The sequence below is a fragment of the Siphateles boraxobius genome, unplaced genomic scaffold, assembly GCF_051911475.1.
Source record: "Siphateles boraxobius isolate OS27281-9 unplaced genomic scaffold, OSU_SipBor_1 25, whole genome shotgun sequence".
Lineage (NCBI taxonomy): Eukaryota > Metazoa > Chordata > Actinopteri > Cypriniformes > Leuciscidae > Siphateles > Siphateles boraxobius.
This window is the reverse complement of record NW_027508866.1, coordinates 9,782,881-9,797,975: the sequence shown is the minus strand read 5'-3', so window position 1 is coordinate 9,797,975 and position 15,095 is coordinate 9,782,881. Positions and strand designations below refer to the sequence as shown.

Here is a 15,095-nt window from a genome sequence, read left to right as displayed (position 1 = left end):
GTAATGAGCATTTTTATATGTTTTAAGGGGCATTTGTTGCATGTCACTTTGCTTAGCCCAGTTAGGCCTATCATTTGCTCATGGAAATAAAGGTGGTTCTTTGGGTGTGTTTGCAAAAAACAAAAGCAAGAGCACCCTCAGTTGATACTGTAATAATATCATATCGACAAAGCTGATTTGACAAAGGCCCAAGGTGCATTTCCGGAGAACATCTAATGTTTCTATTTACAACTTGTTTTTGCTGCAGTGAGCAATGTAACAAATCACGAATATGTTTGTTGTTCTCCTGAACTCAATGGCCAATCAGAGGTGTTGTGATATGCATGCATAAATAGATACGCATCAAGCAATTTAAATGCAGACTAATAGATAAATATAAAAAATGTTGTATCAAAATATCCTCACTGTATAAGTTTCTCACTGTGCATTGCTATTATTGTTATATAGCTGTTATACATCTGCACGTTACTAGAGCACCCTCACTAATTTCAGAAGCACTCGGACCTGTATTTAGTTGATGTAGTTTCACTTTAAAGTTTCCAATTAAAAAAAAGAAAGAAAGTAAGTGCGTTTCTCATCGTGCGCACATGTGCCAACCCCATTTTTTTGAAGGGTCGTGCGCATCCAAAAATGGAGAGAAATATTGCTAAAAACTACCGGGCATCAGCCAATTATCAGTAAGAATGCTGCCTTAAAAGGCTGTGAGGTGTATCACTGGGTTTTGGAACTAAGTGATGATGTTCTTAAGTTCTAAACCGACAGAAGATTCTAAAACACTTCTATGTTGCAACATTCTGAGGATTAGGATAATGAGAAGCACTGTAACTCAAAGCACAGCCCACCTCTGTGCGTAATGCTAGTCAGTAAGGTGTAGGATAATTACTCTGTGCAGTGTGTGGAGTCATATCATCAGAGAGAATTAAAGCTCTCATGTTCTTTGCGGGTGGGCAGGTGCAGCCTGATTCCTGAAATATGATTATACTCGGTGATCTCTCCATAGTGTGATGTATTCTCCGTCATGCTGATATTTGAGCTTTTTTGATTGCAGAAGTGGTGATTATGGCTCCTGTCTGCCGCTCTACTCGTAACTCATTTTTTTACATTACATTTGTGGATTTTGGCCTTTATCTAAAGGGAATTGCATCAGTTGCATGCATTCCCTGGGAATGTTAGCTCCATCTACTGTTTGAGCTACAGGAATGAAGGCTCCACTCATTAAGTCATTTATTTAATTGAATTGTATTATTTATTTTTTGTTTGTTTGCAGCTACACTATATGTGATAGCCTTTGTCCCTCAGAAGAAGGAGATTTTGTTTTATTTTTAAAAAACACTTTTAAAGATTTTGTTTTAATGATTGAGGACTACCGGTCTGTTTCCTCCCTCTGTAGAACAATTAGAAATTAAAAATAGTAAAAATTGAGTTGGAAAGTGTCTCATTTGCCATCCAAATTAAGGCAAGATTGTTGGCTTTCTTTTTGGCAACGCAAAATAGTTTTTAAATTGTAATTCGTGTGTGTGTGTGTGTGTGTGTGTGTGTGTGTGTGTGTGTGTGTGTGTGTGTGTGTGTGTGTGTGTGTGTGTGTGTGTGTGTGTGTGTGTGTGTGTGTGTGTGTGTGTGTGTGTGTGTGTGTGTGTGTGTGTGCACATGAGGCTTCTTCCCTTTTGCTAATTTTTGTGTGGCTGATGGTCTACACTACTTTTCAAACATTTGGGGTCAGGACTTTTTTCAGCAAAGATGCATTCAATTGATCAAAAGTGACTGTGACATTTATTCTGTTTCTGTTCATTCAAAATTTTCTTTTGAAGTGAAGCAGCACAACTGTTTTCAATATTGTTAAAAAAAATAAAGAGTTCTGGAGCACCAACCCAACATATTAGAATGATTTCTGAAGGATCATGTGACACTGAAGACTGGAGTAATGATGCTGAAAATTGAATTTTGCCATCACGGAAATTAAATTTTCAAATTATATACAAACACCCATGTTAAATTTTAATATGTTGTGATATCAGATCAGTGAGTATTGCTGTGTTTACTGTCTTTTTGACCAAATAAATGCAGCCTTAATGAGCATCAGAGACTTCTTTAGAAAGCATCAACCCCAAACTTTTGAACTCTAGTTTATGTATAATTATTTAAATGATTCAGCTTAACTGACTGTGATTGGTTATTCACAGTTGGGCTCCTGTGTGTGTGTATGTGTACTTACAGAACAGGCCTCCAGCGGTACAGGGCTCGCAGCACCAAAGCCAATCTCCAGCATGTATGAATCCTGCCCTGATGAACTCCCCCTGGGTGAGACAGAAAGACAGGGGTCGCGCCGTACCAAATCCTCACTGTTTGTCAAGAACTGATGTGCTGCACTATGTTATGTCTTCATTTTACACATTTTCAGTGTTGTTTTGAGCTCAACTGAAACAGATGAGCATCCTGCTTTGACCGCATGCAGAGCAAACTGTTTAGAACTTCTCTCTCTAGATTGGAGCATGTCAGCACCAGCACTTTGTGTTATCATTGCGTGTGCATGAGGTTGCTCACAGAAAACGTTAATCTTCATCATTCATCGTGATTTCAATTCTTCTCAATTCTTCAAATAATGAATTATGGGAGTTTTTTTTGGCTTGTTCATCTCACAGGGCACAAACCTCATTGGCTGACGGTCATGTTTTAAATTGTGTTTGCATTGTGCTCACAGTGGACTGTGGGTTTTCTTTCTGCCTTTTCTCATTCTCTTCTTTCCTCTGTTTCCCCATCTCTTCCTCATACTTTTCCTGTATACAGTACCGGTATCAGGATGAAGATTCCCCTCCTCTGGAACACAACTTCCCGCGGCTCACCAATGAAGTTCGAGCGCCGGAGCTGGTGCACGTGTCGGAGAAGAACCTCTCAGAAATCGAGAATGTGCACGGCTATGTTTCCCACTCTCACATTTCACCGCTTAAGGTAAGTCCCCCTTTCTCAGACCATCCAATTAGTAACATTAGTAACATTACTCCCTTCTTCACATTGGTGTCTTTATCCTCCTCTATCTTTTCATTTGTGTGTCTGTGTTGATCTGGTTGCCTCTTTATGAGTGTTTAGTTTTCCATGTCACGTTTTCATTCCTCATTCATATAGTAATTTTAAAAAATCTTGTTTTTTTAAAACATATTTGTTGAAAAGAGTTTGACTTGTAATGTGGACATTATTAGAAGAGTGCACTGCTTTAGGTTATGGGTTAGTGTTCATTATAGTGGTAGCAACGTGCTTGTGCTATGAATTTTTTTATATATAAATGATCTTTACGTAATAATTTGTGGGGAGGATCTTTAAGTTGTGAAAGCACAAGAGGTTGTAATCAGAAATGTAATGTTGTAAAATGACATCTCAACACTAGATGGGGCTCAGTTGCTATTTTAAAAAGCAGACTGACTGTGGCTGAATTCTAGCGCTGTTTGACTGGCAGCAAGAGTTTTATTCTCTGATTAGTCATGAATGATATTAAAATATGTATCTTTGTGGTATATTTGTCAGATGCAACAAAATCATCAGTAATAATTATTAACATGTATTAAACTTAGGTAACGAATCTCTGTTTCAGATGATACACTTTTTTAAATCCTAGTATTATTTCAGATGTATTTATTTATTTGAAATTATGTGAATAGGGAAAACATTTTGGGGCAGAGCTGAATATTACACTACGGCTCAAATATTGGGGTTGTAAGATTTTAAATGTCATTACTGCAGTTTTCAGTGTTGATTTGATGCTCATGAAGCATTTATTATTATTATCAATGTTGAAAACAGTTGTGCTGCTTAATATTTTTGTGGAAAGCGTAAGAATTTATTTAAATTTCATCATTATTTGATGAATAATAAGTCCAAAAGAACCGCATTTGTATTTTTTGTAGTACAAATCTTGATTGTCACATCTTATAATTTTAATGCATTTTTAAAAAAAAAAGTCTTACTGACCCCAAACCTTTGAACGGTGGTATATTTTTGGTATTTAAGATGATTTAATTAATTAAAAATATTTTTACTGTATTTACAATCGTGTATCAATTCATTGGATAATTGATAATGTTCCATCAAACAAATAGTTCTCACACACACAAAAAAAAAACAGACATTGGATTTGTGCCTCTGTGCCTTTTTTTTAAGTGTACTGTTTTCATGAAAAATGCCAGATAAAGAACACATTTTTTATTCCACAATTGAAAGCTTTTGTTGCTGCTTTTCTGTTATCAGATATGACCCTGCTGGAGTCACGCTCTCTGCCAGAGAGACATTAACAGCCTGTGCCTCATCTGATTGTCTGCAGATGATTCAAAAGCTCTGCTTTTATTTGATCTGAGGGAGTGTATGATTGTATTCCAGTCCAGAGTGTATAGACCTATCTGAAGCATTAGGCTCATCAGAATTCTGCACTGTCATCTCTCGTGCAGACAGTGTCTTAAGATCTCAATCTTTTTGTTTTGCCTACAGCCATTTCTCCCCCAGTCACATAACAACCTCTGTCTACCGGCATGATGTTGAATACACTCAGGTGCAGGATATTACTTGTCAGTAGAACTAAATAAAAAAAATCACTGACTTATTCCTCTCACTTCCTGTTCCACAGAGCCAGGTGAAAGCACTTTTAAACATAAGACGTGTTCTTATGTTCCATCTGGGCTATTTTTAAATAGTTGATTTCTGCACACATGCATCAGACAGACGTCTTTAGTGCGCCATGACCGTTGCATTTTCAAGATGGCGTGTCAAGTTAAATGCAGTTCAACTTTTTAAAAAGCATCTCCATGAATTCAGTTTCGTTATATTCCATCCAGCTGTTTTTGGAAAGCAAGTGCACAGCGTGAACTGCCTTTTAGATTGCTTTTACCAGTGGTTTGTATCTATGGCCAAAATAACCTTAAAATCAAAGCCTCATCCTACCATCTTTTTCCTTTCTTCTTCTCATGGTTCATGCAGTATTTCTGTGTCTTCTTCATCTCTCATCCTCTCTCTTCCTTCCCTGAGTGCAGCCGACTTGCTGTGACACTCTTTTGTGTTTTCTCGTCTGCAGCCTGCGCTGGTTACCCGGTTTGATCTAACATACCCAGGGGTGACCGCAGCAAACTACCTGGCAAGTTTGTGATCTTTATTTTGAATGTGTCTTTTCCCCCCGTTATGTTGTTGTTGTTGTTCTCGTGGTGGTGGTGGTTGTTATTGTGGTTCATCCGTACTCAGGAACATTACGTCTGTGCAAATGTTCTGAACCGTTTTGACATCAGCATGAAATTCTTCAGAGGGTCTTAATAACAGACAAACACAACCTCCCTTTGAAGAAAGCCATTTGTGCAGTGAAATCACATTTATTTTCTCCAAATATGGTTTACGCCAATGAAATACTTTTTTTGTGATAATCATCTTACCTGTGATGTTTGTTTCGTGGTAAATATGTCATTCAGTGTGATTGCTGCTGATATTTTGATGTTTATTGCATATGAGGTACACAGACCTTTTGAAAGAAGTATGTGTGTGGTTGTTTGTGTAGGTGTGTGTGAATGTGCATCTTTAAAAGATCTTCCAGTTCTTGCGTTAGCAGTTAGTGATCATACACAGTCTGTATGGCTGGTACAGTTTTTGACACACTTCTGATATCACCCTGTTTTATCAGGCCTTCCAGGACTACTTATATGCACACACACAAAAAAAAACCACACACTTCAACCGTTCTCTCTGCCTCTTCAGTCTGTTAGTTGTGCTAATGCTACGGCCTCAGTAGACCGTCACCATGACAGCCCGTCCTCTCCAAGTCTCCCCGCTCACACCAGGGACGCTCCACCGAAAATGAGCTTACAGCTTCAACGTGTAGATCTGTCACACCTCAGATTGAATGAGGTACAAATTAATCCTGTGAAAAACAAAAATGCTAGCTGACATTCCTGCATCAATTTTGAGGTAATACAAATTATTATTTTATTATTATTATTTGATATATTATACTTTTTAATATGAAATATTATTTTAAAAACAAATATTTGTAATTTATTTTAAATGTAAATAATACTGTGTTTTTTTAATTTATTGATATATTTTAAATAAATGAATAATTTATTTGATTTATAATTGAATATAAAATGTATCAAAAAATAATATTAAATATTATTTAATAATATAATACTAAAATTAAATAATATTTCAAATTAAATACTGTATTTTAATTTATTCAATATATTTTACATATTTTTATTTATTTAATATTATATTTATAATAATAATTGTCAGCATTTGGGACTGCTGTTTCCTTAGTTTTACCACTAGATGTCATGCCACTCACCTGTGGCCTCTCATTTGTGTAATCATCTTCACCTGCACCTCGTTTCCCCCTGTGTATTTTAGCTCTGTCTTGGTTCTCTCTTGTTACTTGGTCTTTGTATGAGGTGTCTGCCTGGTGTCCTGAGTTTCTTTGGATTTTTTTTTGAGACCCTGTGAGAAAGCAAGGTTTTTGTTGTTTAAATTATTTGAAGAAGTTCTCTTGCATCTGTTTGTTTTTCTCCCCTCGTGGAGTTTTATTTTGTGTTTTTGTTATACCTCCATTGTGAGAAGATTCTTTGTTGTAATTTTTTTGACACCATCTTTTGTTTATTAAACTATCTTACCTGAGACCTCGTATCCTGTGTTTCAATTGGATCCAACCCCTGCTTTCTGGTGGCTCAGTGGTATTACCGCCTAGCTCTGACACCAGAGACCCGAGTTCTAGGCCGGGTCGTGACAGAAAGACCAAATCACTCATGGATCCAGAAACACTCACCTATAAGGACCTGGTGGCAGTGATGGCTCAGCATGAGGTGGCGTACCAACGCAATGAAGCGGTTCTCACCCGTCTGGAAGAACTGATGGCCAAGCACTCTGACCTTCTCGCTGATGTGATGAAATCCATTGGCCAGCTTTTTCAACGGATCCCAGAGAGTTCACCTCCTCCAGTACCACATCCGCCTCCCATTGGTGGACCCCAAGTAGTTGCTGAGCCTCGGCTTCCACCTCCTAAGCCCTTTTCAGGGAATGCCAATTCATGTGGAGGATTCCTGACTCAGTGTTCTCTGACGTTTGAACTGCAGCCCTCAAGCTTCCCTACTGACCGCTCTAAGATTGCCTACATCATCACTCTCCTTGCAGATAAGGCACTTTCCTGGGCCTCTGCGGTGTGGGAATCTCAGGATGTCTGTTGTGGCACATATGCTCTCTTTGTGGAGGAGTTCAAGCGGGTGTTCGACCATCCAGGGAGTGGTACCACGTAGCGCTGCAGAGTTCGCTATAGAATTCCGGACCATTGCTTCCGGTAGTGGATGGAACAACGAAGCCCTAATGGCCTGCTTCCAGGGAGGGTTGTCCGGACCCATTCTGGACGAGCTAGTTACTCGCGAACCCGCAACTGATCTCGAGTCCTTGATCACCATGGCTATCCGTCTGGACAATCGGCTAAGAGAGAGAGAGAGTCCACCCGTCGCAAGACGTCTCCGCCCCAATTGTCTGGAAACAGACAACCCTATCCTGCACGCTTCTCCTCACCCAGTTCTGAGAAACTCGAGCCCCCGGAGGAGATGCAATTGGGGCGTTCCAGACTCTCACCTGCCGAGAGGGAACGCCGCATGAGGGAGAATCGCTGCCTATACTGTGGTGCATCTGGGCATTTCCGTCTCCTCTGTCCAGAGCTTCCGGGAAACGATCGTCCCCGCCCAGTTACAGGAGGGCTGTGATGGGGAAGATTAGTGCTCCTCCTCCCAATGCAGTGCTTTCTGTTCCTGTTACTCTTTCTTGGGAGGGCCATCAACATCAGGTCCGAGCCATGATCGACTCTGGGGCGGCTGGCGACTTCCTGGACCGGTCTCTGGTCAGGAGACTTGGTGTACCTACCCAATTACTTCCTCGACACCAAACCGTTACTGCCCTTGATGGCAGACCCTTGGAACCGGGCTGCATTACGAAGATCACTTACCCTCTTCGTCTCACTGTTCTCCAACATCAACAAATGGAAGAGTTTTATCTAATTGACTCTCCAGAGTTCCCTGTGATCTTGGGTTATCCCTGGCTGCACCAACACAACCCTTGCATCGACTGGCTAGCTGGAACCATACTGAGTTGGGGTACTGCATGCCAGGTTACCTGTCCCCTCTCGAGTCCCCCAGACCCGAGTCTCGAGTCTCAAGAACCTATCAACCTGTGTTTAGTCCCTAGTGTCTACCACTGCTTCCAGGCTGTTTTTAGTAAGTCCCGAGCCACTTCCTTACCACCACACCGCTCCTATGATTGCACCATCGACCTTCTCCCTGGCACCTGTCCCACTAGAGGTCGGATCTTTTCCCTGTCTCCGCCCGAGCGCATCGCTATGGACACGTACATCAAGGAGTCCCTAGCGGCTGGCATCATCCGTGCTTCCACTTCCCCAGCAGGAGCGGGCTTCTTCTTTGTGGGGAAAAAGGATGGAGGACTCAGGCCGTGTATCGATTACAGGGCACTTAATAAAATCACGGTTCGAAATCGCTATCCCCTTCCTCTGATGGCCTCCGCCTTTGAGCTGCTTCAAGGGGCTTCCATTTTCTCCAAACTGGATCTACACAACGCCTACCATCTTGTGCGGATTCAGCAAGGGGATGAATGGAAGACGGCCTTCAACACTCCCACGGGTCACTATGAGTACCTGGTGATGCCGTTCGGGCTCACCAACGCTCCAGCGGGCTTCCAGGCCCTAATAAATGACATACTCCGGGACATGCTAAACAAGTTTGTTTTTGTCTACTTGGACGACATTTGAATCTTTTTGAGATCTCTCAAGGAGCATGAAGGGCATGTCAGTGCTGTTCTCCAACGCCTCCTGAATAACCATCTCTATGTGAAACCTGAGAAATGTGAGTTCCACGTCACCCATGCTCAGTTTCTCGGTTTTATTATCACCCCAGGTCATGTTGAGATGGATCCCAAGAAGGTCGAGGCAGTCCTGAAATGGCCTACCCCTACGACATTCAAGGAGGTTCAGCGCTTTATCGGCTTTGCTAACTTCTATAGGAGGTTTATCAAGAACTTCAGCTCAGTGGCTGCACCCTTAACTGCACTGACTAAGGGAGGTGTCACCAAGATCCGCTGGTCCTCAGAGGCAGAGGGAGCCTTCCGTGACCTCAAGCGTCGCTTCACATCGGCACCTATACTCTCAGTTCCCGATCCTGAAAGACCTTTTGTGGTAGAGGTGGATGCATCGGACGCAGGAGTTGGGGCCATCCTTTCTCAGAGAGGGGAGGACGGTAGGATGCACCCTTGCGCCTTCATGTCCCGTCGCCTGTCGGAAGCAGAACGCAATTACCACGTTGGGGATCGGGAACTTCTTGCGGTGAAGCTCGCCTTGGAGGAGTGGCGCCACTGGCTTGAGGGGGCTCAACACCCCTTTCAGGTTCTCACAGACCACAAAAACCTTGAGTACCTACAGCAGGCTAAGCGACTCAATCCTCGCCAAGCTCGATAGTCTTTATTTTTTATCGTTTTCAGTTCCTTCTATCCTACAGGCCCGGCACCAAGAACGTCAAGCCCGATGCTTTGTCCCGAGCTTACTCTCCTGAGTCACATGAGAAGTCTCTAGAACTTGTCATCCCTAAGGCTAGGATCGTTGCACCGCTGCGCTGGGAACTGGAAAGGGAGATTCGTGAGGCCCAAGCCCAAGAACCAGACCCAGGAGGTGGTTCCCCAGATCGCCTTTACGTTCCTCGAACCGTCCGAGCCCGGGTTCTTAAGTGGGGTCATGACTCTCCCCTGACCTGCCACCCTGGTATTGCACGTACGCTGGACTTCCTCCAGCGGCGGTTCTGGTGGCCTTCCATCAAGGAGGACGTAAGGAGCTTTGTGGAGGCCTGTCCAGTGTGCTGCCAAGGGAAGTCAAGGCGCCAGCGGCCTTTAGGACTCCTGCACCCTTTGCCTGTTCCCCATAGACCGTGGTCGCACATATCTCTGGATTTCATCACAGGCCTTCCTCCATCCCAGGGCAACTCTGTCATCCTGGTTATTGTGGACCGGTTCTCGAAGGCCGCCCGATTCATCCCCTTACCCAAACTGCCTTCAGCCAAGGAGACTGCCGCGCTCCTGATGAATCACGTCTTCAGAGTCTTTGGAATTCCTCAGGATGTCGTCTCCGATCGAGGTCCCCAGTTTTCATCTCGATTCTGGGGGGCCTTTTGTAAATTGGTCGGGTCGTCTGTCAGCTTGTCATCTGGGTTCCATCCTGAGTATAACGGCCAGACAGAACAGGTCAACCAGGACCTCGAGACCACCCTACGCTGCATGGTGGCCAACAACCCCACCTCATGGTCTACCTTCATCATGTGGGCAGAATATTCCCACAACACCCTCCGATCATCTGCCACGGGACTGTCCCCCTTCGAGTGTCAGTTTGGCTATCTCCCTCCTCTGTTTCCTGAGGATGAGGCACAGGTCGGTGTCCCATCTGCCCAACACTTCGTCCGACGCTGGCAGTCGACCTGGAAGAAGGCTAGACGTGCTCTTCTGCAGACCTCCAGGAGGTACCAGCATCAGGCTAACCGTCATCGACGAAGGGCTCCCAGCTTCCGGGCCGGCCAACGGGTCTGGCTGGCTACCAAGAACTTACCTCTTCGGGTTGAGTCTAAGAAACTTGCCCAGAAGTTCATTGGCCCTTTCCGTATTGCCAGGAAAGTAGAGCCTGTGTCTTACCAGTTGTACCTTCCTCGTTCCTTTAGAATTAACCCTACCTTTCATGTGTCTTTGTTAAAACCTGTTTTGTCTTCTCCTTTTGCCCCCCCATGCAGACCCCCTTCGCCCCCCAGGATCATTGACGGCCAGCCAGCCTTCACGGTCCACCGGATATTGGACTCACGAAGGGTCCAGAACTCCTTGCAGTATCTGGTGGACTGGGAGGGTTACGGGCCTGAGGAACGCTCCTGGGTTCCGACCAAGGACATCCTGGACCGCAGCTTGATTCGGGAATTTCGTGCCCGGAGACCGGGGTGTTCTGGAAGGAACGTCAGGAGCCGTCCCTAGGGGAGGGGGTCCTGTCAGCATTTGGGACTGCTGTTTCCTTAGTTTTACCACTAGATGTCATGCCACTCACCTGTGGCCTCTCATTTGTGTAATCATCTTCACCTGCACCTCGTTTCCCCCTGTGTATTTTAGCTCTGTCTTGGTTCTCTCGTGTTACTTGGTCTTTGTATGAGGTGTCTGCCTGGTGTCCTGAGTTTCTTTGGATTTTTTTTTGAGACCCTGTGAGAAAGCAAGGTTTTTGTTGTTTAAATTATTTGAAGAAGTTCTCTTGCATCTGTTTGTTTTTCTCCCCTCGTGGAGTTTTATTTTGTGTTTTTGTTATACCTCCATTGTGAGAAGATTCTTTGTTGTAATTTTTTTGACACCATCTTTTGTTTATTAAACTATCTTACCTGAGACCTCGTATCCTGTGTTTCAATTGGATCCAACCCCTGCTTTCTGGTGGCTCAGTGGTATTACCGCCTAGCTCTGACACCAGAGACCCGAGTTCTAGGCCGGGTCGTGACAAATAATATTGATAATGTTATTAATTAAAAATAAATATGTTTATATATATATATGTGAATTCAGGGTAAACAAGATACTCTTGAGCACAACTGTATTGCTCTCAGGGTTACATCAGATTTTTGAATTATCCATCTCTAAATTGTGGTTGGTTGTTTTACATGTTGAGCAGATTACTTTTTCCTGTCTAAGTGTGCAGTTCTTGGCCAGAATAAGTTTAGGACCAGATTTTGTCAATGGTCAAAGGTCTGTCTACATTAGACTAATAGAAGCTCTCATTCTTGATGCACAGCCAAACTCGTTGAATAAATCACCATTGACTTTCTCTGCATGTATATTCTAGCCTTGCTGTCCCCTCGTGGCTCGGAGAGAGTGTGTGTGAGAATTTTATGCCAAGAGGTGAGCGAAGAAATGTAGCTCCATTATTCGTCCTGAATCACTGCAGGGCTAAACATTGTGAATCAGCTTGTACACCCGCCGCCTGTTTTCAGCCTCAGTGCTACTGAAAAGCTGCTTTAACACAATGCACTAATTGTACCTCTGCATAAGACGGGCGTCTCAGAAGCTTGACAGTCGGATGGCATGAGATCGATCCTCAAGCCGTGTTATTGAATCGCATAAAAACCAGAAAGGACACGAACCTTCCAGTTGAGATATTAGCCATCCACTAGTCGAGGAGGCGAGCAAACATCTGTGGTTTTAATGAGCAGAGCTTGGTAGGGGGGAGGCATGATATTTATTAGCAGAATCCGTGTGATTGGAGAGCTCTTTTCTTCCCGAGAGAGAGCATCTCAGAAAAGTAGTGAGAGACAGCAAAGGCTCAGGGTTAATGGTGATTGTTTGGTTATCTCTCCTCCCGGGTGAAATGATTACTTCAGAGTCAGGGCTCTGTGTGTGCCCAGGTCGGTGGAAAGGACCAGGCTTGATTGTCTGGGAGATGAGCCTTGGGTGGAATTAGAGATCAGGCAATTACCTCGGAAAGAAAAGAGGAGAGAGGAGGAGTTGGAAGGCGAAAGGAGAGAACAAAAAGAAAAGGTTGTGGAAAGACCTAAATTCATTAGTTAATTGCAAAATTGGTTACTGTTAAATCCGTATCAAAATAATTTAACCCACCTGCCAACAGGAAAAAAATGTTAAAGTACTTTTTAGCAGTGTTTTTTTTTTTTTAGACAAGTTTCTCAATTTTTACCGCTCCTACATACATTGTTGCAAAAACTGGGACTATAAAAGTCCATTATCTTTTGTCAATAGTGTAGAAATTTCACACTGCAGCAGCGTTATTTTAGTATTATGTGTATACTGTTATAGTAGTTATTAATATTTTGAATTAGCTTTTATTTTTAGATTTTTATATCCACGTAGCGATGCCATACCTCTCACAACAGCCGTATCTCTCTTCATATTCAAGCATTAGTGGCACTATTTTTCCGCGGTTGTGTCTCAACAAGTGCAGAATATCAGCCACAGACAGGCATTATTTTTCCCAGCGCATGTAACGTGAAGTCAAGGAGTTTAAATTTGCTCCATTAGCATAGTAATTGTTTTCAGGTCTTCTCATTTTTGTCACATCACTTTAACTAAAGCGCTTATGTCTGTCCTGAAGCATGAGCTTAATGAAATTGGCTCCGAGGTCTTATCTTTTTTTTTTTTAGATGAACTCATTAGTCTGTTCATAGACAGTTTTGTTTTGAAGGGGTTTTAGGAGTCAGGTCTTGTGATGTTTTCAATGGAATACACACCTTCACACACTCTCAGAGGGGAAAGATTGAAGAGTGTGTTTGGAGAGTTACAGGAGAGTAGGCTATGTCGTTTTTAAATGTAGTGTGGACAGAAAATAGTCCTTTTCATTGGTTTTGTTTTGCCAGTGTGGGATTTCCTTTAATGAATAGACTCTTTTTGAGGCCTATTAAGAAGCACTTTACCTTTGTGCTTATTGTCAGCTGCTGCTTAGGTGAGTATATCATTTCTGCACCTATCATCAAATATTTGATTATTTAGAAAAAGTATCCTGTTAAATTTTTGATTAAAAATTGCGCAACTCAGCTTGTCAGAAAGTCACTGTAAAAAAATTTTGTGACAGTGACATGTGTGACATGGTCTTGTATATTTCAGTTTATAATCATATATTTCATTATGTGGTAGAATGTTAATATAACAATCTACGGTTTACCTTCAACTATAATCATATGTGATGTGTCATGCAGGGAGTTCTGGGAGTACTGTTTTTCACTATAAATTATACAATAATTCATAAATTTACTTGCAAAACCATAAATCTTACAGTATAACATATATAATGTGATGTTAAACCATTTAGAGTTTTTCACTCTGTATGGTAAGACAATTTAAATTTAACCAACTATTAGGTTTTTACAGTAGCATGTTTTTTTTCTGTAAAACTTACAGTGCAGTTTGGACAGACTCTTGGGGATATCCGGAGCACTCCAGCTGGCAGCTGTAACACTGGTAGTACATTGAACATTCTGGTAGAACATTCTCTTTTCTAGCTTTATTATAACTTTAATCATAGAATCTGTTGCTGAGCTCAAACATGTTGGTCCCACTTTATATTAAGTGGCTTTAAGTACTATGTACTTACATAGAAAAATAAGTACAATGTACTTATTGTTTTCATGCTGAATTGTAAAACACTTAAGCTGCTATTGAGGTGTGATACGGGTACTGTTAGGGACAGGTGTGTGTGGTATGGTAGGTTTAAGGGTGTGTTAAGGTGTAAGGGAAGGATCAACAGCGTAATCACAAATGCAATTACATACATTCAATGTAAGTACATAGTACTTAAAAGGGTAAGTTCGGCGTTTTACAAGTAAAGCCCTGTTTTAAGATCGTTTCTGATGAAATCGAACGGTTAAGATTAAAATTTGGACAAATGCTGCTGTCCCGAGAATTTTAGGTTTTTGTGTTAGCACCCCCCCACCTATACAATGGTTTCATAGGGGAATTGAAACAATCATTCATATAAACGCATTCAACTTTAGTTAACAAAGACGTGAAACTCACCGTGTGGTCTGTGGTGTACACTGATATGCTCACGCAAAAATCGCTGCAAAAGAAGCTTTCCAACAGGTGTTTTACCATTCGTTGTAAAACTGTGGACCTATTTTTCCAACACCTCACAGCCAGACATTCTTCCAAAAACTACGATAAAACTAGTTGGAACTTACCCTTTAAAGCCACTTAATATAAAGTGGGACCAACATGTTTTATGGTATGTTTAACAGTTGAATTAGTAAAAAATGTCAGCAAAGTCCTTCTGAAAATCACTCCGCAGCCATCTTGAAAGAAAATAATCATGTTCGAATAAGCTGATAGGTGCTTAAATTAAAGGTGGAACTTCCTTACAGTGTATTCACCGCATTGATACTTATGTTTCGTTCCCTCATAATATATCTTTCAAAAATGTTACATATTTTTTTGTCAAAGCTAAAGTATCTTGTTGTTCCTTAGCTTTCTTTCTTTCACACAAATGCTGAGGAAGGTCACTTTAACCAAAGCAAACATGGCAATATGAATACTAAACTGTCTCCATAATTGCAGAT

General features: G+C 42.0%; 1 protein-coding gene across 43 annotated transcripts in view; it reads left to right on the top strand.

The window, feature by feature from the left end:
• Positions 1-15,095, top strand: part of dlg2 (discs, large homolog 2 (Drosophila)) — a 305,321-nt gene that overhangs the window by 155,106 nt on the left and 135,120 nt on the right. For 24 of the 43 annotated variants that reach the window (XR_013207082.1, XR_013207083.1, XM_077242502.1 and 21 more), the window contains 3 exons: positions 2,215-2,298; positions 2,785-2,946; positions 5,054-5,113. Coding sequence is in view for 41 of the 43 variants with exons in the window: in XM_077242502.1 (XP_077098617.1) it covers positions 2,215-2,298; positions 2,785-2,946; positions 5,054-5,113 (306 nt within the window). In the remaining 2 variants the exon portion in view is untranslated. The remainder of the gene's footprint in view (positions 1-2,214; positions 2,299-2,784; positions 2,947-5,053; positions 5,114-15,095) is intronic. The other 19 variants (XM_077242496.1, XM_077242488.1, XM_077242480.1 and 16 more) reach the window with 2 other exon arrangements.